General features: G+C 41.4%; 3 protein-coding genes across 3 annotated transcripts; 1 reads left to right on the forward strand and 2 right to left on the reverse strand.

The window, feature by feature from the left end:
* Nucleotides 1-29: 29 nt before the first annotated feature.
* On the reverse strand, nucleotides 30-8,491 carry LOC116294917 (acid phosphatase type 7). The gene is made up of 13 exons (XM_031702606.2): nucleotides 8,333-8,491; nucleotides 7,386-7,586; nucleotides 6,320-6,502; nucleotides 5,825-5,850; nucleotides 5,278-5,375; nucleotides 4,598-4,660; nucleotides 4,395-4,512; nucleotides 3,920-4,033; nucleotides 3,478-3,538; nucleotides 3,300-3,367; nucleotides 3,144-3,215; nucleotides 2,644-2,781; nucleotides 30-1,832 (listed from the first exon to the last, which is right to left on the reverse strand). Exons 1-13 carry the CDS (start codon nucleotides 8,472-8,474, stop codon nucleotides 1,779-1,781), a joined length of 1,338 nt encoding a protein of 445 aa, XP_031558466.2. The 5' UTR covers nucleotides 8,475-8,491; the 3' UTR covers nucleotides 30-1,778.
* Nucleotides 8,492-8,946: 455 nt separating this feature from the next.
* On the forward strand, nucleotides 8,947-10,526 carry LOC116294890 (uncharacterized). Its single transcript, XM_031702577.2, has one exon. The coding sequence runs from the start codon at nucleotides 9,030-9,032 to the stop codon at nucleotides 10,524-10,526; it is 1,497 nt and encodes a 498-aa protein (XP_031558437.2). The 5' UTR covers nucleotides 8,947-9,029.
* Nucleotides 10,527-18,991: 8,465 nt separating this feature from the next.
* Nucleotides 18,992-27,393, reverse strand: LOC148904932 (uncharacterized). Its single transcript, XM_089023969.1, has 2 exons — nucleotides 24,145-27,393; nucleotides 18,992-19,120 (listed from the first exon to the last, which is right to left on the reverse strand). The coding sequence occupies exons 1-2, from the start codon at nucleotides 27,391-27,393 to the stop codon at nucleotides 18,992-18,994; spliced, it is 3,378 nt and encodes a 1,125-aa protein (XP_088880095.1).
* Nucleotides 27,394-27,905: the final 512 nt, after the last annotated feature.

Consider the following 27,905-nt stretch of genomic DNA (forward strand, 5'->3'; position numbering starts at 1 on the left):
AAAATAAAATTATAATATCAAACACAGGATAATTTTATTCTGCTAGCAGCAGGTTTATTTTTAATTCTCCAATGGGCTGAGCAGCTGAAATGGTAGGCATAAGATCTCAGCAAGCAGGGTAGAATTCAACATGGACAAAATAAGTTATTATAAAGACAGTAATCAAAGGCAGCTTTAGAACTTACAAAAGTCAAGGACTATAAAAAGTAGAAACAATAGTGGTATTAATATATGGGTTACACACTTCAAAGATTTGTCTGTACCAAAGGCATCATCTTGTTAGGAAATACCCTAAGAAACCTTGGGTAGATATTCTCACACAAGTTTCTACTAGAAAAATACAATTTAACCCTACTGTTAAGGGCCTTACTCACGCGGCAGCCATGTTCACTTTAATGAGAATACAAACCTTTGTTTAACCCATGTAAATTTATTCTCAAACAATTGAATGGGAGGCTAACGCGTGGGAAAATCTATTGGCTGGCACATGAACGAAGCCCATGGAGGCATTCACAGTTTTTCCGGCAACGTTTTTAAAGATGCTAAAAAAGATGATGTCTCTGGTATTATTTTTATTGTGAGGAGGTCTAATGATTAAAAAAATAATCAACATTATTAATATATTCTTTAACAGATCATTTTAACAGACAATTCAATGTAGAAATATTAGAAAGTATTAGAAATATAGAAGCATTTTATGTTGATAGAAATTTAGTATTTTCTACTAGAAAAAGCAGATTATTTAAGTGATTTGAAAGCGAGAAAAAAAGGGAAAATTTGTTGAATTCTCATAGAATTGCAATTCAGTGTTTTTTCTCTTTACTGCTAGTTCAACTTTCTGTCATTTGTTTTAGTTGTTATATATTACTTTATTGATTTGATGATCATTTGCAGGCAAAATACAAAATTCATTTCATTAATTAAAACAGCAACTAACTATGCATTCATCTAATGCATATCATTCACTGTACATTCAATGAGTAAACAGTTGAATTCTGTCAACTGTGTGACAGGAATCATGCACGCAAAAGACAGTGTGTTGGCAATCATGTGCTCTGTGTTCCAGAGTTTATCAATGGGTTATCCACTAATACATAACTAACAATAATTATTTTTGTGCATTAAATTTAAAATAACATAATTTCACTTGGTACACTAATGATTGTAAAAAAAATAAAATAAAAGCTAAAGCTGCATTGTTTAATACGCCAATTAAAGTCCACTCCTCTACGTATAAAAAATAAACATTCCCCACCCCAAAAAAGCATCATTCCAGCCATCTCTTTTCCTCCCTAAAAAGCATCATTCTAGCCATTTCTTCTCCTCCCAAAAAAGCATCATTCTAGCCATCTCTTTTCCTCCCCAAATAGCATCATTCTAGCCATCTCTTCTCCTCCCCAAATAGCATCATTCTAGCCATCTCTTCTCCTCCCTAAAGAGCATCATTCTAGCCATCTCTATTCCTCCCTAAAGAGCATCATTCTAGCCATCTCTATTCCTCCCTAAAGAGCATCATTCTAGCCATCTCTACTCCTCCCCAAAAACCATCATTCCAGCAGAGTCTACTCCCTAAAAACCATCATTCTAGCTAGCTCTTATCCTAAGCATCAATTATTTCCCAGTAATAAATTATTGTTGAGACAACGGAGGAAACAGGACAGTGTCATTAGAAGCCTGCCCTTTCCTTGAGCGTTTTAAATTAATTGCAATATTTAATCAAATAACTGATTAGCATGAATGTGGAAATTAATTCAATTTTGATGGTCAGAAATCCTGTGTTAATAAGCTCCATGTTTTTCCTTGATAAGCCAAATGCTGTCAATAGCTTCTTTCTGTAATTAGAAAAAAGTTAACAAAACATCAATGGTAATTTTTACAATAGCAGAATAATAGCTCAATCTGATTGGCTGACAGCTTTGAGCAATAAGAGGACAGACACATATTACATATCCTTTGAACCGTTTTACTAGTAAGATTTCTAACGACTTTCCTTGATTCATGATTCACTTTTCATGATTCCACTTGAAAATTGCAAATGTCAAAGCATTTTCAATTGCCTTCTAGAAATTGGTATCATCCTTCTATTACTTATAGTTTCTTTAATTCTCAGGACATGCTAAGCTAATATATGTATATTTAGCAATTATTTGCTGAAGGCGAAGTGAAAATTGGAGAATATTTACAGAGACGCTAGTCTTCGAGTGGCGAGGTAGACATTCCCCGATGTTCACTGAGCCTGAGGCGAATAATTGTCTTAGCATATACCAACTTGTGTACAGAGTAATTTATTTTTATATACAATAATTCAATAAAAACAAACAAACAGAAACTTTTAGTTTGCGTGACAAATTCAAGGAAAACTTTTAGCAAAACCTTTAGGCCATACTTCGCTGCCTTTTTAGTATTGATAGGAATGGCATTTACTTTCATTTTTTCAATTTCCTTATCGGAAATTGTAGCAAAACAATTGCCAGCAGATGCCATTTTGTTGCCAACTCAATATTCCAAGATTCAGAGGTGACTATCGTACAATATTCACCTCCAATTAACCAATGAGCGCGCTCGTTCTTAGGAAGTACACAAGTTGGTATATGCTAAATATATATATACACTTACACACACACACATATTGAGTGTTATTACCTTTTCAACACTGAACTGATCAAAGTAGATGTGTGTGTTGTTGTAAACATGCATGCGTGTGTAACCATAGTCTAGAGAGCGGAAAGCTGTCCATGGGCCATAATCATACTTAAATGGATCGTGGATTTCTGAACATCCCTAAAAATAAATAACACAAGACTTTAAAGAGGTGCAGATTTTTTACGAGTTCAAAATACTAAATTTCAATAAGAAGTTGTAAGCTTAATCAGCAGTGGACTACTGTTAACTCTATAAATTGTTAAACCACATAAGCTGTTAAAACTGCTTTAGAAAAGAGTCCAGACTCTTGTGTTTATTTTCCATAAAAATAAAAATTAGAAATCGAGAACACATTTTAAAATTTTTTGGCAAGTCTTTGAACTGCATGTGCCGGCGCCCACGCTAGTACTCTACTAGTTATTCCCAACTCGTTTGTCTTAAAAAATGGATTATGCCAGAGCCCTCGTTCTTGGCCACAGGCCAAAAGAAACTGTACTTACAGCTGATCCAGTGATGATGTGAACTGGGGCACAGGGGTTGGTGTATGGTTCAGCTTTTGATCCATTACACATCTGCATAACAACAAAAACAGTTAGATTCTCCAAGATATAGGATAACTGACAGTTATACAGACTGTTAAGTGCTTTATATCCTACCTGACGATTGTAGACTGGAAACAAACGCTCGTATGAATGCTCGTGAGCCCAAAGTTCAACATCAACACCTTCAAAATAAATCATTCTGTATTAAACTAAATATAGTATTATTTAACTTAAGTGTACTTTAAATCATTTTAAAACCTATATACACTGTAGAATGCTTACTAACACTCACCGTACTTGTAGAACAGTTTCTCAAGAGCGAACTTGTGATCATCAGAGAATCCTGTGCGAATCTATAAAGTAAGTAAAGATAATGTTGAATCTGAATGAAAAGAGCAGGTGATGTACGACTCTAAAAAAAACAAATGAAAAGTGGATATTGGATGGAAGGTAGGGATTAATAGTTGAAAAGATGGATGAATAGGTAGCGAGGGAGGAAAGGATGGATCAGAATCAGAGGATAGATGATAGATAATAGATAAATATGGATGAGTGGATGTAAAAATGGCTGGAATAGATGGATGAATGAATGGGAGAAAGGATGAAATGGATGAATGAATGGGAGAAAGGATGGAGGGATCAAGTACTGAATAGATGGTTGGTTCAGTGGATAGAGAAAGGGAAGATGGATTAATGATTAATTCAGAGCATACAAGATATAAACAAGCACATACCACACTCTCATGCTTGGTGCAGTCATCATGATCAATATTAGAACAGTACATGGGTCTGTGTCCCATTGCCATAATCCATGGACGTATTGTACGGTTTTCAGGTGAACTTGCCTCCTAAATGTAGAACATCAAATAAAGCTTTTAACAGATTTTTTTTTCATTTCTTCCTTCCTTTTTTGGCACTTGGCATGTCCCTATATCATACTTGTGGTTTTGTCCCATGATTAAGTTGGAATTTGAAGCTCCTGATTTTGTCAGAAGGAGAAAAATTGGAGAACCAGGAGCAAACTCTTGTCACACGATAGAGAACCAACTATCACTTAGCAATAACGGCAGGTTCAAATTTGGACCCCTGACCCACGGCAGTGAGAGGAGATGTATTGACAGTGTAAACCAATCTTGATGGATCCCTTAACTCGCATTTTCCTGCAAAGGCCCAAATCAAAAAATGCATTGAACAATCATTAGAACTAACCCTCAAATCCTTTTCCAGCCATGCAAACTGTTCAGCAATCCTATCAATGCCTTCCTCTGCCCAATAGAAGTAAAACTCAGTGGAAAATGCAATGAGGTGGACAGGACCAATGTTGAAACTGAAATGTAGATGTTGAAGAACACATATCTTAGATACTAAGTGTGTTTTATAACAGGATTTTTAAGATTGTAATTAATATTTACCTATAATACATGTTTTGGGAGTTTCCAGGCATTGTGAAGCGATTTCTATAGTTTGTGAAGTTACTATTACAAAACAGAACAAAGTAAAATTTTGAGCTATCATATTATCATCATTGCCTCGGCCAATGCCAAAACTTCAACTATCATAATCACAATCATCTTACACCATCATCAGCATCATCCCCAACACCACCACCACTACCATTATCATTGTCTTCTCCAACACCATCATGACCAACCCCCAAATCAACTGCACTTCAATTTCCACCATCATAAATATTGTCATTATCACCACTATCACCATCACATCCACCATTACCACATACCATCATCAATATCATCATAATGCAGTGGCATAGGCAGGGGGGCCAAGGGGGCAAGGCCCCCCTCCATCCCTTCACAGCAGAAAATGGCTGCTTTTTAGAATTCATACTATAATTTTCAAATCTATTTTTTTATTTTTTGGTTCAGTGTTTTAGGGGGTCAATTGCAGAGTTTTGAATTTGGTCCCACCCCTTCAGAAAATCCTGGCTACGCCACCCCTATAATGTTCATGATATAGTATCATATACAGTAGTATATAGTAGTATCAACACCATTTATCACCCTTGCAGATATTTGGATCAAAACAATTTTCAAACATAATATGGTACATTTTTCAGAAGATTCCAGGTACTTACTAAGAACTTTCATGATTACCAGGGCATGTCATATACGGTATATAAGCTGCGACAGGTTCAATCTGCCTCATGAACTCATCTCCTACTTTAGCATCATTCTGTAAACCAAACAGCCAGTAGGTAGGATGTCAAATGTTAAATAAAATTATTATCGCTAATCACCACCACAAATACAGCAGTGGTGCAGCTCAATGGGGATGGACTGAAAGCATGTAAAGCAGCTCTGAAAGCTACAGACCATGCATGACCTCAGAGCACAGCTCTAACCAGTTTGAATTGGTAAGGGTTGATTTTGAGATGAGGGAGGAAAAACTGGAGGACAAGAAAAACAGTTGGAGTCAGAAAGAGAACCAACAGACTCAGCTCAACACATTTACAAAATCAACATCACTAGTAGGTGTTTATTGCTCTCTACTGGCAATGAAGCCTTTGATATTAATGGTTTGTAAATATTTTCAAAGTATTATCTTTCTATTAAATGTGTCAATTAAAACAGTGTTTGTGCAAATAGTAAATTTGTATTCATAAAGAGATACTGTATACTTACTGAAGCCATATTGTATGCAAAATCACCTAAAAGAATGAAGATAAAAACTATACTGAAAATCTGAAAATAAAAGTACTTCTACTATGCTTACGAGACATGCATGTGGTGTAATCAGATTAAAACAGCTCAACTGGGGTGCTCACCATTTAACCAATCCATCCGGTCTGGAATTTAGTCGCTAATAGTAAAAAAAGAGTGGGCAACTGACTTTCGAAAAATGGTACACGCGTGTACTGAAAGAACTGAAGTGTGGGAAAGTTTCCAGAACTTTCCAATTTGAATGGCACCATTTGTTTTTCAATTGGAATTTCCGTTTTTTTCCTGGTAAATGGTAAGCACTGTTGCATGCAATAGGTCTGCAATTACAGTATGTTGGTATGTGATGAGGACAAACAATACATGTATGCTGGAACTTATATTTTCACCCCTTAAAATATATTTCACAGATAATCATTATTCCTTTAAAGTACTGTATTGTTTGATAAGGTACAGTACCTATGTGCAGAATGGCATCAAAGTCACCATGAAGGGTTTGCTCCTGTAAAAATGGAATGGACTGAGCATTGACACTACCAAGGTCACCAAACAGTGCAATTTTTGGGCTCCATTTTGTACCATCTGGTCGTACTGTAAACCAGAAGACATCGCTCCAGCCATTATTTCCACCACAATGATATTCTAATAAAAAATATCTATTGATTAGATCTTCACAGGAATCTTAGAAACTATATACCTAGATTATCCTTCCTCCTCCTCTTCCTCCCCCCCCCCCCCCCACCCACACACATGAGGGTATAGAATGATCAGAATAAAAGAGTACCAAAATGATGATGTCATAAAATTGTTTTTAAAGATATTTATGATTTTGGTGATATTATCAGAAACTGCATGTAAAAATATGATGTAGTGTGAAATCTCAGACTGAAAAATGACTTAATAATTTAATACGAAAATATCCCCATTAGTTACATATACATTTTATGTGATTATTTTATAAGCAAAGTTAACTTGGAGTGTGTTGCTGGTCAGCGGTGTGTTGTCGACAGTGCATGCGCTACTGCAGCCATTGCCCTCATGGTCGGCCATTGCTCTCAATCGCTCAGCATTGCTGCCTATTATTGCTCTCACCCCACCCACCCTCCCCGAGGGTTTAAAAAAATGGTAAGCATAAACTTCCACTGTGTTAACAGTGTGACGGGTGCTGGGGTTGACCCATGGTTACCTCTTGCCAATTGCTAGCCCTTGATGTCGCCTTGCGGCGTTGTTGGCACCTACCCTCCATATCGAAAAGCAACATGTTAACTCTTATTTGAAGCTGGATCTAATGTGATTGGATCCAGTTCTAAATAAGAGAAAATGTATGGACATTTTTGGAGCTTAATTGTCCATATCTCCATTTCTAAAGCTCAGAACAGCTTTAAAGTTGGCAGAAATGTAGGCAGAAATGGTGTGTTTTCTTCAAATATGAATGAACATTTCAAAACTGAATTTAGAAATTTTCAATTTGATGATGTCACACTTTGGTACTCTATTCAGTTATTATGATGATACTAAATATTACCATAGCTCTGTTCAGGCATCAGCCCTGTCAGCTTAACTCTATGGATATACATAGTCCTATGTAAAGATCCACCATCTACAAACTTGGTGACGGTTCCAGTTACCCTCAAGTCTAGTGGACCTCCTTTCTTGTTGTACTCTACAATGGAATCTGCAGTGTACTGCATGGTCACCCATGTTACTACCATTTCTGTTACATCATCTTTAAAATAAGAGGCATAAACATATTGGTATTATTGTTTTAGTACACACTTTACGACTGTTTTCAAAACCAGCCACAATTTTTATATCAATCAGCATGTATTAGCTACTTAGTGGAGTGAGTGTTGCCTGACAACACTAATAGCAGCTGCATAGGAGACTACATGTAGTAATGTAAACTGTAAACTTGATAATAGCCACTGTGTGTAAAGGCAGAATTTTTAACAAAATAAAAGTACATAGAACTGAAAGTAATAACTAACATATAAAGAAACTTTCGTAGAAACGAGGTTTAAAATCTTCCCAACCCCCCTCCCCCCCAAACCAAGAAATTTTTTCCCCTAAATTTCTTCCTTCCTTCCATTAGTTCTTCATTCTTTCTTTCTCAAGACTAAATAACGAGAATATCTGTTATCAATCATGAATTCTACATGATTAATGTTCAAAATAAGTTTATAAAGATTTGCGACACAATAACATGGCGTCATGTGACACTGTTGTTATGCAACGTGCGTAGCTACATGCCATATAAGAAAACACAGAAATTATACATAAAAAGCCAACTTACAACCTCAATACACTTAAAAATAGTAAAATTACGCTATAGAAGCCTAATTTATGAACTTTTTCTCGAAGCTGAGCTAAGAAACATCAGTAAATTTTTCCAACTAAAACAACAACAGGAGAACGAATAAGCTAAAAACAGACGCTATTTACGACTAAATTCTTCATTATTTTTTCACTTACTCGTAGCAGAAAGGTGAACTTGTTCGGGTCGTTGACTAGTCTGTCCTTGTATCATATAGGAAAGAGATAAAAGCAGTATGAAAGGGAGTAAAACTGCCATGTTTGAAGTCGTCACGAAGAATCTCGTTATGAATCTTGACATGAAAGGTCACGTGAATCACAGCTTTCGTTAGCTTGCGCTACCAAGGATGCTGGGAAGGTTCTGACCAAAGTGAAAAAAAATTATTAGATAACTAAAATATAGGTGGAGTAAAATAGTAATGAATTTGATGTATGGAGAAGGATAACAATCCAAAATTACACGACATATAATAATATAATAATATCATACGAGTATATGACGTTACCAGTTTGTCTATAGTAAAGGAAATATTATTTCTTACTGGTGGGGGAAAAATCTTAAAACGGGCTAAATTCAAAAATGACCACACAGAGCGAAAGAAGTGCTATTTCTAAATGATCGTGTAAAATTTCGAGGCTTTATTTCACGTTTCAATGATCTTATTGAAATTTATGATGAATCCCCATACATTTCCTTATAACATGACACCACAGAAACCAAGCTTGGGCTACCTGTGGACAGTCGATTGTTACTAGGGTCAAGACCATGTTGATTTCACGATGCTCGATAAGATGTCCCTGGAAACGCTTACAATATCTAGTTGTATTCCTCATAAAAACAGCCTTATTTCTGGCAATGTCGTACTACATTTTTCTCTATCGCGATACGATTGCCATGTTCGTACATGAAGCCTTTTGCTGCTCCGCAAGCGAACATGTATCAGTTATTGGAATCAATTACAACACAATGCCTCCCAATTCGCAGGCAAAGTTCATTTTCGTGATACCAAGGAAGACAAAGCGAACCACGTGCGGAAAAAAGGATTCAGATGGTATTTGCCATGAGGTTCAACACCTGGTTCGAATTCTTGATGAAAATTCGTATCTCGATGGAGCGACTTGCCAAGGTTTGGACCACATTAAAGAAAGGGCCTCTCAAAAACGAATGCGGTCATGTCTTTTTGAAACTAAGTATTGGACATTGAGAATCAAACAGACGACTGTTGTAGGAAAGCAAACACAAACAATCACTCTTTGTAATCTTGCTGAAGGTCCTTTTCTTATTCGGCGCTCTGTGTTTGATAAGTTGGGCTTTCGTCCTTCTCACGGAGAAGCCACCTTGTTAGATTTCTTCTTACGGTCGAAAGGAAGTCTCCAAATAGCAGCGTCACAGAAGTGCTCGTTTTTAAAGCAACAGACGGTGACAGACAGAGGAGCTATGTCTAACAAGGAGGTTTATTTAGATTATGGCTTGCTTGGGTTTCATCATAATATTCTAAGGGTCGTGAGAGACGATTCAATTACATGGACTCAATGTACAAAAGATTTATTCCTCTGTCCAGACAAACCATTGCAAGAGTTGCATGAAAGCCGCGACAAAGCTCTGGTGGAACTTTTCCCCATCTGTTGTCACGAAAGACTTGATCAATATTTAAGAGATTCTGTTTTTGCTTTCGAAAAAGTAAACATGCCTTTTAGACTCTGCGCTGGGACGGTTCTAGGAGCTGTGCGTACTAAAGGTATCATTCCTTGGACGTATGATATCGATATATGTGTTAGTTCTACCAACTACCAAAACTCAAATGCTTTTTTCCAAATGGAAAAAATCTTGAGCGCGCGAGGTTACTCTTCTCCTCTCATATTCAACCTGCGCAGAGTGATGCCGATATTTCCTTTGATGAAAGATATTTCTTCAATTTCTTTAAACGAAAGTAACTTGTATAATAAGAAAGCTCTTAAACTAATGGAATATGTTTTACCGATAGAAAGACCGAAGTGGAGTAGCATGGGATATGTTGATGTTTATCCAATGGATAATTTATTTCGAACCGAGAGTTCTAACATTGTTATAAATAATCGGAATTATACAACGGTAGGGGACCCACACTCTTATCTTGTGGAGGTTTTTGGAGAATCTTATCACCAGGTTGACTACAGAGGTAAGTCAAAGGATCCGCACAAACCGTGGGTGTTTTGGAAATGGAAATCGAGTCTCGCCCAAGAGGATGTCCCTAGCGGGTTAACTGATGACAAGTTGGGATGTTGTGTGATGTTCTTAGGTATCGCGTTAATGAGTTACACAGTGCTGAAATTTTGTTACCATAGTTGTAGTTTTACTCGTAGAAAATGGTGAGAACTAGGGTCTGGCAGTTTTGAGAGAACCAAATCACACTTAGGGAAAGGGGGGGGGGGGGTGGGGTGTGATTTGTCCTCTAAAAAACCTTATTTTTTTGACAGGCCCCCTTTAGAACTCCCCCCCCCCAAACGACCCATGAAAATTTTCAAATTCAAATTGAGAACCACCCTTGTATGCATGACAAATTTTAAGATCCCCTACTTTCTTGCCCCATAAAAATTCAGTAAACCCCCCCTTCCCAAATTTCTTCATCCCCTTCTCGGCAGGGGAAGTTAAGGGGCCTGGTGCTGATGGGCGTGGCTAGCATTAATTGAATATTATCTTTATTATCCATAAATTATCAGTATTATTATTATATTTATTTCTACTTACAATATCCTACAAGATCCCAAAGGTCTGTAGACCATATTTGTTTTGAAAGTTAATTGAAATTTCATATTTATATTTCATTGGAAAGTAGTATAGGGAATGGGGGTATCAGCGCAGATGACCACCCGGTAATTACCTGCGTTAAGTACCACCACCCCCGGAATTACCCACGTTAAGTAGATTTTCGGCGTCATACACTATGTCCCGGTATAACTGGTAACGACAAACATCACCATTACCCGTGTCTACAAGTATGAAAAGATAATATGTTAGTCTATATATGGAGTGCGAAAGTTGTAAGAAGTTCGTTAACGACTTTTGCATAATTTGTCTAAGACCTAAAGTTATCGTACCCAAGCCAGAACCCTTTTGGTGTTGTGGTAAAAAAATGCAGATAGAAGATGACACCTCCGCACAGTGTTACGAGTGTGGTAAGAATATTCGTAATGCCGTACCAAATGCTACCAGAGAGCAGTATTACGCCAATGGAGGTCGTAAGAAGACCCCATACAAAAGAATAAAATACTTTAGGGACTGGATGAGTCATATCCAAGGTTTACATCCGATATATTTAGACGATGAAGTAAGACAGAAAATCATAGACCACTTAGAAGAGTCAACCCCACAAAGTCTACGAAAGACATTGAAAAAATTAAAGCTAGGGAAATATTACAAAGCTATTCCCTATCTTTTGTCTGAAATTACCGGTAGGCGTATTCCTCATGTCTCAGATATGCAAAGGGCCGAGTGGTTATTCTGTCGGCTGGATAAGGATATTCCTTATTACCCCGACGTAATTTACGAAATATTTTATGAAATAGACCCCAACCACCCCCTATTAGAATGGATTCCGAGAAGATGAAATGTGCAGTCGAAATCCCCCTACGTTCTTTTCAAAGCAGATGTCTACTGAGCGAGTTTTCTTTGGAGCTCCTCTTTTGCCTTCTGATAGATCTTTTTGCGAGATTCCTCGGAAAGATCTTTTACGATGGTTTTTTTATTGCCCGACTTTAATTCACCGTATTTCTTTTCCTCCGCGAGGATCAAAGAAAACTCCGTGTCGTCTATGCGGCGGTCCCGCAGAGCCTGAGACACCAAGTCGGCGATGGTGTTAGCCTTTGCTCTTGCTAAGGCTATGTGTGTGTCGTGCTTGGATATCTTACCGGACAATTGCTTTATAATGCCTGTCGTAACAGCGGAAACGATGCCGCAGACGGCTCCAACGCTGGCCAAAGGAACGCCAACGACTATTCCAGGTCCGGTGAGTGAGGTAGCAACGCCAGTGCCTGTTAACGCCACGGACATGGAGCCGGAAGTTATCGCGATTTTATGTAGTATGCTTCGGGCTCTGGCGTACTTTTTCCTAACCTCTTCGTAGTGTTTCGCTTGCCCTTCCAAGTAAGCCAGTATTAAGTTCGCTTTATTCAGACGAAAGTTCTCGGCGTTTAATTCGTTAGGACCTGTATCCTTAGTGGTAGCGTGATAATTGGGAACATCTGGGTACAACTGAGGTGCTGAAGGTATAACATCCATTATATACTAATGTACGACGCTTTTGGGAATGATATTGAGGAGCAGTCACATCACGACAACCGGGATTACTGGAATTGGAGAGCATTTAGGAAGATGTTTCCACATGCAGACCCTAGTAAGTTCGAAAGGAGACCCGATGGGATTTACTATAACGGCTCTAGGATGTACAGCAATGAGGATTTGAAACCTACGCTGGTCGATCAGATAGACAATCAACTGAAGAATTCTGGTTATGTCGAACATAAGCCCGTGCAAGGTTGGTCAAAGGAATTATTGCTTGGTACCGGTACTTATTCGATACCCGCGGTTTCATTTGATGAACATCCAAGTTTGGATTTGACATTGAACATGCGGATTTCTAACAACCATTCCTTTCCGTTAAAGGTGCGAGATATCTTCAAAAACGTGCCCATTAATCATACCACCGCAAAAGAAGCCCACGAATGGTTAAGTGGTCCTAACATGCGTTATTGGCCGCAGCAGCTGAACTTTGCGGTTTGGTGTGCCACTAGCGGCTGTGGTGTAAGTGCAAACTTGATGAAGAATTCGATATTTATGTTTCACTTTCACTTTACGGTTAGAAGAATACTGCATGAGATGGGTGTTATTGCGCTGCCGGGAGATGCCACGTTTTATCCAAGAGATAATAAATACAACGTTCCAGCCTATAACAGGCTTTGTAAGGAGTTTGGTGTTGTAGGGAAGGATTTCCGATGCACTACGGGCGCTAACAATGGGCTGGGACACGTTTGGGCTTATTGGGGGATTGGTGGGCACGAGCTAAGCGATAAGGAAGTGCATACGCTGCGGTTGCAGTGGGACACTGGGTATCACAAAGAAACCTATGACAGTAGCACCTTCTTTGAACCAAATGCCAAAACCACTAAGGAAGTCAGAGACGGACCTTTGTTCAAAGACGAGGGCGGTAAGTATGCAGGGGCTAATCCACTGATTATCAAAATTACCAACGACGAGCAAACAAAGCAATATCTTAATTTCATACCCCCAAAGCCGGCCTTGCCCGTTTAAACCGCAGCATAGAAGCTTACGTGTATTCTATCCTTGGAGCTCAGGTAAATACCCGATCTAGCATAATCGGAAATACTGGCGCCGCAGAAGAAACGCGAGCCGAAGCCTTGATCTTATTTGAAAGTTCAATCTTGGAGGGCGACATTAGCAAGGGCGTACAGCGTTACCAACTAGCCATACAAAATTCTAAGGCGAGGTTGGACTATGCAGTAGCCCCGGGTTGTTGGTTAATACCTAGTAATTTATCTATAAATACTGGTTCTGTAGTAGGATACAACAACAAACTGCAGCGAGCTACTAAGGATATGAAGTTTGGGGTGAACGACGTGAACTCTGACACTCTTAGGAACATTCCTCACTTCGTAGAGAAGCCAAAAAAGTCACACGAAACGAAGCTACCCGTAGTTGAGAAACCATCAAAGAAGGTCCTACCTGCGATACCTGAGGAATATGACCATAACTTATTAAAAGCCGGTCTAGCAGCTGCAAGCATTGGTCTGAGCTATTATATATGGCGATGAACAACCCCTACGTAACTGGAGTAGATTGCGTTTATACGACTTACACAGGCGAGAAAAAATACACCCAAGCATCTTGGGTTGATGTCACGGGCATGTCCGTGAATTTGAATTATTCAGGGAAGAAATTGATCCTTTGTAGTATTTGCATTGGTGCGAGGAGTCATGCCAACGTGGGCTTTAGGTTCCTGGATGACAATGGCATACTGCAGCCTATGCGCGCGAAGACAAACAACAGGGAGCCTGCGCATTTCTCCGTAGAGCCAAACCCCAGCAGCACCGAGAATCTTTCCGTTTGGACTTTCCACATGGTTGCTGATTGCCATGGGAAAGTAAAGCTGCAAATGCGTGTAGACGACACCGGGAGCGTTTGCGTAAATAGCATAGAAAACCAAAGGGATGAGTCTTATAATCACAAGACCATTAGTACTCTTACGGTAATGAGCCTTTAAATATATGAATCCACATGTAAAAGAAGATTGGTTTCTTCATTACTTAGGGGAGGAGCATTACGCCGCTAAGAAATGGCATGAAACTGGGTTGTGGGTAAGGGTTGGGGGTTTGGGGGTAGTCGTGTGCACCATTAGCATTACGACGGGGTACTCATGCAATGCCGGCTTTAGGATTGTTGATGAGAACGATCACCCATTACCACCCTATAGGACGAAAGATAATAATAGGATTTCGGCTCATTTTACGTCGGAACCCCCTGTGAATAGCAAGGAGGACATAACGCCAGTAACCTTTCACATGATAGTTAATTGCGAATATGCGAAGCTTCAATTTTACCCAAGTGAAGGCAGCATTCGAACGAACGTTGCTCCGATCATTACTCCTTTCCCCGACGCTGCTTGGAATCATAAGACGATTTGCACTATGACCGCCATACCGTTAGTTCCGCATTATCAAGGCTGCGCGAATACTATCTTTACTTACCCCCAGTCGAGGACGCCTCGGATACCCGACGACGATAAGCCCGACATAACATACAAGGATAAGATCATCCCCGAATCTTCTTCAGGAGTACCACTCCAATAGCTACGACCAAGATCCAAATGTTATTCCCCACGAACTTCAACAGTTCTCCGCCGGCCCTAAGCGCCAAGGAAACAACCGAACCCAGCAGCCCAGGAAGACCGGCTGCCATCTTTTTTCCCAAGTCCGTCAGTCCCTTACCTAATTTCTTTACGCCCGCGCCCGTAGCCTTAAGCGCGTTAAGGATTACCCCTACTACGCTCGAAATAGCGACCGCGAATGCCAGCGGAAGACCATACTTCACCAGAGCTCTTTTTACCTTTTCCTTGGTGGTAAGCCCCAATTCTCTTTCCAGGTTGTCCTTTTGCGCTTGTAATTCCGCAACCCTCTCCTGAAGGGCTTCTACTTCCCTTCGGGCTGCCTCCCTATCTTCTTCGGGACGCGCCTGGTCATTGATTATTTCCTGCTTTTCGGATATGTTTTTTTCCAGGTCTTCGATGGCCTGATCTCTTTGCTGGATTTGCTCTTCTTTAATGTTGATTTCAGCAACTAACTGCCGCCGCTCCACCAAAGAACCCTCTATGGTGGTACGTAAGTCCTTGGCTTCTTCCTTGCTTATATCCAGGTCTTGCAGGGCGAGATTGAATACCCTTTGGGCGCTGTCTTTTTCGCGAAGAGAAATGTCTCTTTGTTCTCTAAGTTCTAATATGCGTTGATTCTTGTCGTCAAGTTCTTTCTTTTGAGCATCAAGGAGTAGTCGGTTTTGCCGTATGTAATCTGCTTCCCTTTCCTCCATCGCTTGCTTTAGCTCTTCTACTTCCCTTATCGCCTCAAGACCTTTTTGTTGCCGCTGCATTATGGTCTTAACTCTTTCGACGGCTTCGTCAATATTCTCACTATTTTCTCTCATTCTTTCGGGTAAGTTGGGTTCTCCTAATGTCTTTCTAAGGGTTGGAGGAATATTTTTATCTGCGTAGTATTTACCATTTATGTCCCTGATGACATATGGATGAGCATTAGACCTATTTAACCTTGCTACTACGACTTCCCTGCCCCATTCGTTATCCGCGTCAAACATTACTTGGACTTTGTTTGGATCCCAGTTTGGGAATTCTTCCTTGATCCTATCAAAGTCGTCCGGGGTTTCTTCCATGGATTCGTCCATTTGTTCCTGAACCCTACTAAGCCATGCAGCGCCGGGGGCTTCGGGGATGTTGCCGTCCGGACCAAAGCTGGTTTCCGCGGTTTTGCTCCTAGGAGGTTTCATCATCGTGTTACTACCAAAGTCGATGTTATCGAGCTTTATGTATTCTGGTATGGGTTTGCCTGGGTTCTTAGTGCGGTATTTGTCTAGGAAAGCCATCCAGCCGGCGCGGACTCTTTTTCCAAACCGACGCACCATGTTACCTCGGAATTCCGTGGGGTCGTTGGTTTTAGGTAGTAAAGACTCGTATTCTTCGTCGTTAATATCGACTTGACCTTCTTCGGTGGTGGGATCAAAATCCGTTCCTTCTACTTCCATTATATATGATAAGCTCAAAGTTAAACCCCAACGTATTACCTAAGCAGGTTGGCGGACTGAAAGCAGAACGCACCTTTCACCGGGTTACATTCACACCTTCTAGCGCAAAGCCGGGGGAAACGCTGTACGTAGGCGTACCCCGCCTAACGGATAACCTAGTGTTGGTTCCTGGCACCCTGGCGCTAAGGTTTAACCTAGCAATACAGCCAGATACCGCAGACGCGCGTTACGTCGTCAATAATGCAGGTAGAAACCTTGTTTCCAAAATACGCGTAAAGTTCGCCGGGGAATCCTTGCTGGACTTAAACAGGTATGATTTGTATACCACGTACAAAGACTTATGGTTGACTGCATTTGACCGCGCGCAAAGGATAGAGCAGGGAATAGCAAGCGCAGCCATACGCAAAGTAAGAAGCGCAACCTCTGGCGCCTCAGGAGAAGACGAAATAAAGACTGCTTATGGTACTAAATATGTCGTTCCATTAGATTTCGAAATTATCACGAACCACGGTGCATACTACCCAAGGCAGCTAAGCGAACTGCAGTTCGAAGTAGCCCTAGCAGACACTACGAACATCCTGCAGGGAAAGGACGTAAGTTCATCAGCTGTGGATCCTTATTTCATCAAGAACTTGGAGCTGCAGTACGAGACGGTACACAGCGAAGAGCTGGCTCGTAGCGCTGGCATGGAATACAGCGCTGGGAAGGCTTTCCTTTACGATCACGTCGTGATGTACAAGACCTTTAGCTTCACGAACAACGTCGAAGAGGTCATCAACCAAAGCATTAACCTACCCAGACGCAGCCTTACAGGGGTAATGTTACTGTTTGCAAAAACATACACGGCAGGATTGCGTGACTCTGAGGCATTCTTTAATCCTAACATCACTAACGTAGGCGTTAGCATTAACGGAGTACCTAATAAGGTTTACTCACAAGGGATAAAGCCCGAGGACATGTACCGGGAAGTCGCGCGTAAGTTTGGCGATCAAATTAGTCCAAAGGAATTCTTTAAGGATAAGTACGCGCTGTGGATCGACATGCGCACGACGAACGACGAAGACCTACATGGGCAGGGATTGCGGCTGGTAAATACCCAGGACGGTATTACGTTGGAGATCAAGCGCACCAAACATGCCAGCGACACTACTAAGATAAACGCGTATATCTTCGTAGTCTCAGACGCCCAGTTGAGCGTAGAAATGAATCAGCTAAAGAGCGTTGCCTATTGATTCGTGCTCACTCATCCTTTTGATAAAAATATCGTTGGTATATAATGCTTCGCGTATTCGAAAACAACGAAACCAAACTGCAATGCATAGTGCAAGGCGATAAACTATACTTCAAAGCAAAGGAAGTGGCGGCTGCGTTGGGTTACGAACGCCCAAAAGATGCAATTAAGGTGCATGTTCGTGAAAAGTATAAGGTAAAGCTTAGCGAACTTAGAGTGGAGGTGAATCGCCTCCCCCTGTATTCACAGCCTAATTCCCTGTACGTAACCGAATCTGGGTTGTATCAGTTGATATTTAGCTCCAAGTTACCAAAAGCAGAACAATTCCAAGATTGGGTATTCGAGGAAATCCTCCCAGCGCTGAGGAAGACAGGTAAATATGAATTAGAACGACGGTTCGACAGTACTAATAAGTTAATATTCAAAATAGAAAATGAGTTCGATTTGCATAAAAAGCTTGTAGATTACATGCGTAGGTTTCACCCGCAGATGCTGGTTGCACCAGGTCTAGGAGAATTGCAAGATTCCAGTAAGAAGCGTATTACTTGCTGGCAGAAAGGTTATCAAGCAGGTCAACCAGATCTGTTGATTTTGAATGCTCATAAAGAATACAACGGGTTCTGTTTGGAGTTGAAGACACCCAAAGGTAATGGTGTCCTATCGGAAAAACAAAAAGACATCATTGGTCGTTATGAGGAAAACGGATATTTAACGATGGTAAGCAACGATTATGACTTACTCTGTAGGGAAATAGATGAATATGCTGCTGGAATTCGCATACCTTGTCCTTGGTGTGTGAAGGCCTTCAAATCACAAGATACCTTACGAACGCACCAAAGAATATTTCATAGGTATAATGATCCTTAAACAAACACACTGGCGCGATCTAATTCAAGGAATTTCATACAGAATAAAAAATTATGTCGTGTTCGAAGACATTAACCGTTTAAGGTTGGTCTTAGAACGCGACCGTCAGGAATATAGCCTTTGGGCACCTGACTGTGTGAGGTATGTGCTGCAAGGCGAAGAATACACCCACATACGTACCTATGGTAAAGTAAACGGTCGATGGAAGTTTGACATCGAACGTAAAGTAGAGGCTAATCCATTGTGTGATTAGAAGTCGTCTTCGTGGGCTGTTAGATACTGATCTGCTAAGTCAGCCCTTATTTTTTCGGTTATCGTGTAGCTGGATATCGTAATTAAGGCTCCTCCTATGAACGCTGCAAGGTGAATCATTATATATCACCCATATTCCAGCCTTTTCGTACCAACAGATAATGGTCTAAGGGCCTGGGTCCATTGTACAGGCAACACCAAATATGTTGTCCGCTGCGTTGACAGCCACAGTCCTCGCAGATGGAGTCCCAGTGTTCCCTGTCCTCCCATTTAACGCCCTCAACATCGTCAAAGCCTACGAAGGTTTCATCGATTTCTCTTTTGAGCTTTGTTAAAGCCCTGGAGGTTTCAAGGGGGCAACAGCGTTCGGCTATGTCACCGTGGGTTTCGCAGGCAATACCTTCGAGGTGGTAACGGCGGCAGCGGTACTTATGCCAGTTCTCTTCAAAGAAGGGCTCATCACAGCGGCGGCAGCAGTTCTTAAGACAGACCCTGTTGTCGCGGTGATATCGTAAGGCTTGGAGGGTGGACAGCTCTCGACCGCAGTCACCGCAAAGGGTGCTTACGGTCTTTTGACAAACCTTTTTGGAAAGATGGTATTGCAGTCGCTGCTTACTGCTGAAAGATTTATTACATTGCATGCACTCCATTATACATACCTTTATTTTTTATTGTTATTTTGTTAAACCCTGCAAGTGGGTTTTAGGATAGGGTCTATTATTTCTTGTTGTTTTGTTAAATGCCTGCGAGAAGGTCTTAACAAATTAACAATAATTATTAAGACTCTTTTGAAACCTCTTATCTTACTTTAACAAATTAACAATAAATAAGAAGACCTTATTTGAAACCACCTTGCAGATCCTCTTTGTAGGTGTCAGCTAAGGTTCGCTGTGCTTTAGGATCTGCGGGGCACCAATGCCCAATAAAGGATCCTTCGGGGAATACCTTATTACAATGAAGGCAGGTGTATTTTTTACACGGTTTGGGTATCGGTGTTTTTGGAGGGATTATGCAGTCGGCAGGTAGTTCACACGTAATACAGTCCATATATCTATGGAGGGTATCGTATGAAATCCTTGATGGACTCCTTAGCCCAGCCCGCCATTGTCAAAAGCGCGCCAAACCGTTCTGCACGCTTCAGACCGCACATTTCATCGTACAATTCCTGCACGCGCTCTTTTAACCGGTCTATCTCTTCCCTTTGCATTTCTATGGTGTCTCTTTTATCCTTTGCGTCAGCGGTAATCCTTCTTACTGCTTCCACTGGGTCCATTGTATATATAATGGATCCGAATCATATTCCCTGCAATGCTCTGATAGTAGGACCCACCGGCTGTGGAAAGACCCAATTCGTCGTGGAGCAGCTATTAGGACCCTTTAGATACCGCTTCGACTACATCGTGCTGCTTTGTCCCACCTACGTGAATAACCGCACCTGGACGGGTATAGGAGTGAAAGATGACGACTTCTTCGTAGATATTTTAGACCCTAACGAGTTATCCAGCCATTTGAAGTTCTGGCACAAGCAATTCCCTAAAGATACACAGACTTTACTCATACTGGATGACATTGCCTGTGGGGACGACGTAAAAAAGCGCACCTCCGAATTGGTGAAGCTTGCTTTCAGCGGTAGGCATGACAATATCAGCGTTTGGTTACTCTCGCAGCAGCTTACCAGCGTCTCTAAACCCTTCAGGGAAAACATAGGCTCACTTGTTGTATTTTATACACCCAGTAAGTCTGACCTGGAAACCATCTTAAGCGACTACGGCGGTGAGATATCCAAGGAACAGTTATACGAATACATGCGGCATTTAAAGACGCACCAACATTCCAAGATGATCTTCTCTTTGAGGTTTCCTTATGACGCTAATGTATATGGAAATTGAGCAGCTCATAGATGAAGTCCCCACACAGTTAGACGAAAGTAACCTTAAGGAACAACTTAACATCCTTGTGTCTTCTGGGAAGTGTAAAGAAATGATAGGCAAGGAACTTACCCATGAGCAAGTTAACAAGTTGTCGGAAGAGGAAGTCAAGAAGTTACATAAGAGGTACGAGGCTGCCCTTGCAAGTAAGACCACGGACGCCGTAGCAGACTCCGCCATTAAGCTGATCACCAAGCTCCTCGGACTTGCACTGCCCATAGACGACGTGGAGCAACTACAGAAGGACATAAGAGATGACTATGTCATATCCCAAGAACTTAAGATAACCTGTGGGTGGTTGTCTTTGAAGTGCGGTAAGTTAATGGCAGTCGCCTCTGCGGCACTTCACGTAGCTCAGCACGTCGACTTGAAGGAGGTACTAGGTTCCTTTGGAACATCTTGGAAGGACTTCAAGAAGGACAGAGAAGTCGAAAAGGTCTTCCAGGCAGCACTTGCTGAGGTACCTGATCAAGTCGCCTCAAGTACCTAGTCAAGTCGTTATCAAGTCACCTCAAGTACTTAGTCAAGTCGTTGTCAAGTCACCTCAAGTACTTAGTCAAGTCGTTGTCAAGTCATTGCCAAGTCATTGTCAAGTCGTCATCAAGTTACTTGTCAAGTCCTTCAAGTCCCTTAATATAAGATGAGTGGCACCGAAGAACAACCAGAAAAGGCTCCCGTAGAAGATACCAAGATTACCAAGGCTAAATCTCCGGGCAGAGTCGCTGCCGGAAAGAAGCTCGCGGAGATGAACAGGAAGAACAAAGCCAAAAAAGAAGAAAAGGTGGAGGAAAAAGAAGAGGAATCCTTTATTAATCCGGGATACGTCATTGGCGCGTTAGGAGTCGCTATAGCAGCAGGCAGCCTCTACTTACAATGGCGGGCAACGAAAAAGGTAGAACCACCAACATATCACGCGCCCGTGCACGCACCTGTTGAGCCGGCTGTTAGAAAAAGTAAGATCCCTGAAATGGAGTAGATTTATCACCACGTACCGTGGCGACCTAGATTTTCCTTCTCGCTTTGTAATATAATGTCAACCGCGTTATTGAAAACTGTTGAAGAGGCAGCTATCATTACTTCCATCGTTGCGGGTATTGGTTGGGTAGGTAAGAAAGTGCTCAAAGAAGACTTTACTGAAGACCCAAGCAAGAGCTTCGCTAATTTCGCTAAGATGACCGCTGCCGTTGGCGGGGCTATCATGGTAAAGGATTACCTACGGAAGGAAAAGTACATCCCTAATGTATAAATGGCTAGCGTGGTCGCAGGTGGAGTTATTGCAGCCTTAGCATTCACTGGAGCTAATTATGGTGGTCAATATTTGGATAGATTAGTTAGAGGTGATCGCAGCGGAGATTTGGCCGCCGAAAGGAAGAGACACGACTTAGCGCTGGAGAAATATCAGCGGGACGTGGCAACTTGGAATGAAAAAAGACAAGCTTACAGGGATTGGTTGGACAAGAACTACCAAGACAAGATGCAGGCGGATAAGAACTTCGAAAACACAGACTACGCCTTCAAACTTTATGCGCAAGCACACCCCGCGGCATTAACGGGGTTAAGAAAGCCTCAGTTCAAGAATTACTACCAGCCTTCTAAGAAACAAAAAGACAATGAGTTGGTCTTTGTAGGAGTCGCAGGGCTGGCAGGAGGCGTGGCCTTGGCGTATCTAATATAATGATCGTCTTTTTGGAAAGCGACAAGAATAACTTTACCACTTATCTGAATCCCCCCATCAAAGCCTGTAAGGTTCGGTTGGTTAGTTGCTCTTTGTATAATTCTTGGTATAATTTAATTAATGGCTTTGTCATCGGAACTTCCGGTACCAAACCAAAAATACCAGATTCCCATTACACCCCAATAACACTGGCTAAGGAGCTAGCAAAGCATGGATATACTCTTACCACAGGATTGCCCCATGAAATGACATTCAAGAAAAATAATGGGAGCGCCAATCTAAAGGACAGTTCATTGGTAGAACTCCTGGGCCTTACTAGTACCACGATAAATAGCGGCAGTACATATGATGTGAAATGGAAAGTCGCATCCTCTTATGAAGTCTATTGCGACTTGGTCCATAGTTACAACAATGGAGAAAAGTCTTCTCTTATGTCCAAGTTTCTGCCCCAAGGTAATCCATTTGACCCAGTAGAATACACTCCCATTTCTTTGAGCTATGACTTATCTAATTTGGTAGAAAGCATAAACATCACCATTAAAGTGGACGGAAAGACGGTGGATTTTAACGGACGTAAGATCAATCTTGTCTTGGAATTCATATAATGGGCCGCGTAGAGGACAAACTTAAAAGGATTTACTATGGGCCGGAAGGCTATTGGAGAGGAGCGTCAGCTATCAAGAAACTCGCGACCGCGGCCAGGGTATCAGACGAAACGGCTAAGAACTGGTTGAAAAAACAAACCCTCTGGCAGGTTTATCTTCCCGTGCCTAAGTACATTCCCAGGCCCAGCTTCACCGTAAATACCCCCAATGAAGTTCATCAGGCGGATTTGCTTTTCTTGCCGCACGATAAGGTGAGAAAGAAGACCTATAGGTACGCTTTGACCGTAGTCGATATCGCAAGCAGATACAAGGACGCCGAACCTATAACCAGCAAGGATTCTGGGGAAGTCGCAGAAGCCCTAGGTAGGGTTTATAAGCGCGTCTTGAAATGGCCTAAGCTGCTGCAAGTGGATGCGGGGACAGAGTTCATGGGCGTGGTTACCAAGACCCTGAAAGACCACGACACTAAGATTAGAAGAGCTAAAGCAGAGTACCACAGGGGTCAAAGCATTGTCGAAAGATTCAATAAGACCTTGGCTGAGCGTCTCTTTGGGTACCAGTATTGGAAAGAGCTGGAAGATCCCTCCAAACGCAATAGGGAATGGACTCAGAGGCTCCCCCAGGTCGTCGCAGCTTCGAACAACGAGGCGGCCAGGGCTACGGGAATGAAACCCAGGGATGCCATAAAAAAGAAACACGTGGAACACAAGTCCTTCATCAGAAGTTCGAGGGCGGTCTTCCCCCAGGAAAAAAGATTAGGCGATGTCACGGTTCGATATCTCTATGAGCCGGGTGAATTAGAAGGAGGATCCAAAAGAGCTACGGATCCTAATTGGTCTTTGGAAACTTACCAGATCCGAAGTGCGATAGCTAAGAAGGGTCAGCCCATCTTGTATTATCTTCATGATGGTCCCACGCGTGGGTTCGTCAAAGAAGAACTGCTTATCGTGTGATGTCCGAATGCTATCGTATGAATACCATCATCACACATCCACCTCTTACCATCAAATGCAGACAGTGACACCTTCTCTTGCGTTACATTGTGTATTTGATGACCATAGCTTCGAAGACTGTTCATCTTATGTCTTTGTTCCTCGCGCGTTCTTAGTACCTTAAGGTAGGACTCATGAGTAATGTCCTTCTTAACTATGTATTTTTTTACGCCCTTTGCTTTCTTTTCCACGCCATCCGACTTCTGGATGCTGTACATCTTTGGTTTTAAGCCTACATACTCCAATATGGGCTTACCCAGCATCTCGTCCTTCATCTTACCAATGACTTTCTTGTTCTTTGCAGAGTACAGGAAGTGATCCCTTGGATATCCGCTGGTGTCATACTCATCTATGTCAGGTAGGCAGTCCTTGTAGACGTCTTCTGTCTGTATTTCTAGGATGAGGGAATCGGTGTCGGTGTACAATAGACTACACTTATCCCCGTACTTTGGTTTAAGTTTGTCGTAGTAGAACTCATACATCAACAACTTCGACAAGTCCAGCACTGCAAAGCCTGTATAAACGGGCTTATTCAACAGCAGATTAGCTTTCTTCATGTGTATCACATAGAAGTCCAGCATCTTCACGTAACGTTGGAATCCTGGTTGTGATACATAGGACTCTGCTTCTTCTTTGGTGCTGGCTATCTTTATGCTAACTCTTTTACGGATGTTTTCCATAGTCTTACCAAAGACGCTGTTATTCATCAGCTTAAAGAGGTTCTTCTCGAAGTCGTTCTTTGCAGCAGTCCGCTTCGTGGTGTTAAAGTCTATGTAAGGCTGCATCCAAGGCTCCTGCGTGAACTTCAGGACTCTGTGTATCTTCTTGACCTTCATTCCATGTTTAATGTAGAATTGCAGGTTCCTGTAATGCACCACATACTTATTTTTATCCATCAGGTTCATCGTTAATTTCCTGTATGGCTTATAACTGGGACACATCTTCTTTTGCAGTGGGCTTAATTGCCTGAATGGTATTTCGATTGCTTCTGGCGCTAAGGGATATTCATTGTGTTCGTCATGCAGGTTCTCTGGGTATTCCAGGTCTACTTCCAAGACATAACCTTTATCTTCTTCTTTTCCTACTTTAAGGTAGAAGTCTATGGATTTAACTTTATCCCACTCAAAGTCTCTGACGGGTAAATACTGCGACATTGCCCAACCATAGAGGTTGTTAGCGTCTAGGTAGTAGATGTATGTGCTTGGTTCCTCGGGGTCGTGTTCTACCATATGATTGTTCGCTTTTGCATAACGTCTGCTGGGTCCACAGACGCCACCACGGATACCATCTTCCATGAATCTGTACATGTCGTATTCTGTCAGAAGGTCTAATTGAGCATTCGTCTTCTTAAGCAGTGCACTCCAACTAAGTCCAGGAGCTGTGTAGAAGTTAGCAGGGTCTAACCCATAGTATTCCATAGACATCTTCCTGAAGCTTTGGAAGACATCGGCTAGGAGTACAACATCAGAGCGCAGGTAAATATCATGGTAATCCCCCATATCCTTACAGGAGTACTTCTCCCATACATCTAATGCATGCTGATACTCCTCGTCCTTTATACCGGACTCGTTTAGGGTGCTGTAGAACTTATCTTTGCTGGGTAAAGATTCTTGAAATCTCTCCCAGGAATCCATGTATTCGTATGGATAGACGCCTTTCCTTTCTGCACCGTATTGACTGGAAATTGGGAAGTCGGCGTTGTACCTTACGAGGTTGGCTAAGGAATCAGCCATAAACTGCTGCGAGTCTAAGAACTTCAACTTACCTACAGTCACGGACATGTACCTTTCTTTGTTGTTAGGTATGCATTTAACGTCAGATCCATCCGTTCCCTGTAAGAGTAAATGACTGTCATAACCTCTTAGATTATGAAAGAACACTGGTATTTCCATCTCTGGGTCTACTTTCATGTTACATCTCCAATGCGCTGCGCCTTTGTATTTACCAGTTACATGACAATGGCTCTTTACCTTATCTGTGTAGAAGTCCTCTACGAATGGCTTGTTACAATGGATACAATGCGTGGAAGGCTTCCCTGGCTTTTCACCTTTGTTGGTATACTTATCACACTTTAAGTGTGCTTCTCCTAAATACTTACCATCTTCATCCCACGCTTTCTTTGCTCGTCTTCCGAACTGCAACAATGAATGTTGACAGATGCGACATTTCTTTGCCTTGTGGAAGTCTTCCTGGTCTTCTCTATTGAACTCCATCTTCTCAGGTCTCCTTAATTCCTTTCTTATCTTTATCTCCTCTTCTCTGAGGGATTCTAGGAACTGATTGGATGCGTTTTTACCTCTGTAGATCACAGGAGGCTCAGCTTTACCGTCTGATCTGACCACTATGTAACCATATGAGCATATCTCATGCAATCCTAACTTATTCGTAGCACCATTCTTTTGGTCTTCTTTGGTTATTATTGCTTCAAAGTCTGCATAAATGACATAAGGCACTTCCATTTGCCTTTGGTAGTCTGCATATGATAGCTCTTTGTTAGCTGGTAACTGTATGCGCTGTGCTACTTCCTCTGCTCCTCTGCATATTTCATCGTGTTTCTTCAAGTTGCTTATGGATGTAAATGATAATAGACAGCAATCGCAGAAGTACTTCTTACCCTTATGCTTGGTGTGTCTGTAGAATAGTCTACTGATATGCTTGACCCATGAATAATGTCCACCGTGGTAGAACAGATGTATGCGCTCTCCTTTACTCTTTGACAACACCAAAGGCACTATCGTCTGCTCTCTAACTCCGTAGACGTTAATTGCTAGGTCATTCAAGTCCTCGAATATGGGAATATCAATCAACTGCATGGGAAATTCCACGCCTTCCCACTCTAGTTCATCCATTGGGTACTTTGTTACCCTACATGGATCCTTTTCTACTGGATACAATGCAGACCTAATTGCCCACATGAAGCATCTATCGTCTTCGTTCTTAACATTTACGATTGCTTTTTTCCTTTCCACCCACGCTGGTAGAGGTACGTAGCTTCCACCTCTGATAGGAACATACCTAGCCATACTCACTTCTATTCCTTCTACTCCCTCCACCGTCCAACCGGATCCTTCTTTGGTGTAATTGGCTAAGGATTCCATTATAGCTTCTATGGCTTCTGTCAAGGACTTATCCAAATTCGTGGATTCTAATACAACCAAGGACTTCGATCGCAACATTGCTGTGGTCAATACATCATCTTTCGATAGACTTACTTCAACCATTATGCTTGCTTTCAGGGCCCCTAAGTCGTCTATTCCTTTCCTTAGGGTCTTCTTTAGTTTCTTTTCAGATTGACGCCAAAACTGTCTCACGTCAATTTCACCGTTTCCGGGTATTGACACTGTGCTGAAATTGCTTTGGGATTCCATCTATATATGGTAAATATTTTATACCTAATTCCAAGCACTATTGTCGTAATCATATTTACAACTTTGACAATGCCAATACAACTTTACCTTAGTTTCAAACTTCTTTCCGCATTTACAGTCATAACTCTGTAAACATTTCTTTTTCATCTTTAAATGCTTCTTCAAATCTGCTGGTTTCTTAAATATTCTCTTACAACTTTCGCACTCCATATATAGACTAACATATTATCTTTTCATACTTGTAGACACGGGTAATGGTGATGTTTGTCGTTACCAGTTATACCGGGACATAGTGTATGACGCCGAAAATCTACTTAACGTGGGTAATTCCGGGGGTGGTGGTACTTAACGCAGGTAATTACCGGGTGGTCATCTGCGCTGATACCCCCATTCCCTATACTACTTTGGAATGTTGGCTTAAAAAAAAAAAAAATTACAAACTTTTTTAAATTTTGTTTCAAATTCTATAGTGTGGTCATTTTTGTCTGATGAACAACTCAAATAGGTCCCAA

This window comes from Actinia tenebrosa, unplaced genomic scaffold, assembly GCF_029948245.1.
Source record: "Actinia tenebrosa isolate PJP-AT-01 unplaced genomic scaffold, QUT_ActTen_1.0 PGA_scaffold8__29_contigs__length_14323225, whole genome shotgun sequence".
Lineage (NCBI taxonomy): Eukaryota > Metazoa > Cnidaria > Anthozoa > Actiniaria > Actiniidae > Actinia > Actinia tenebrosa.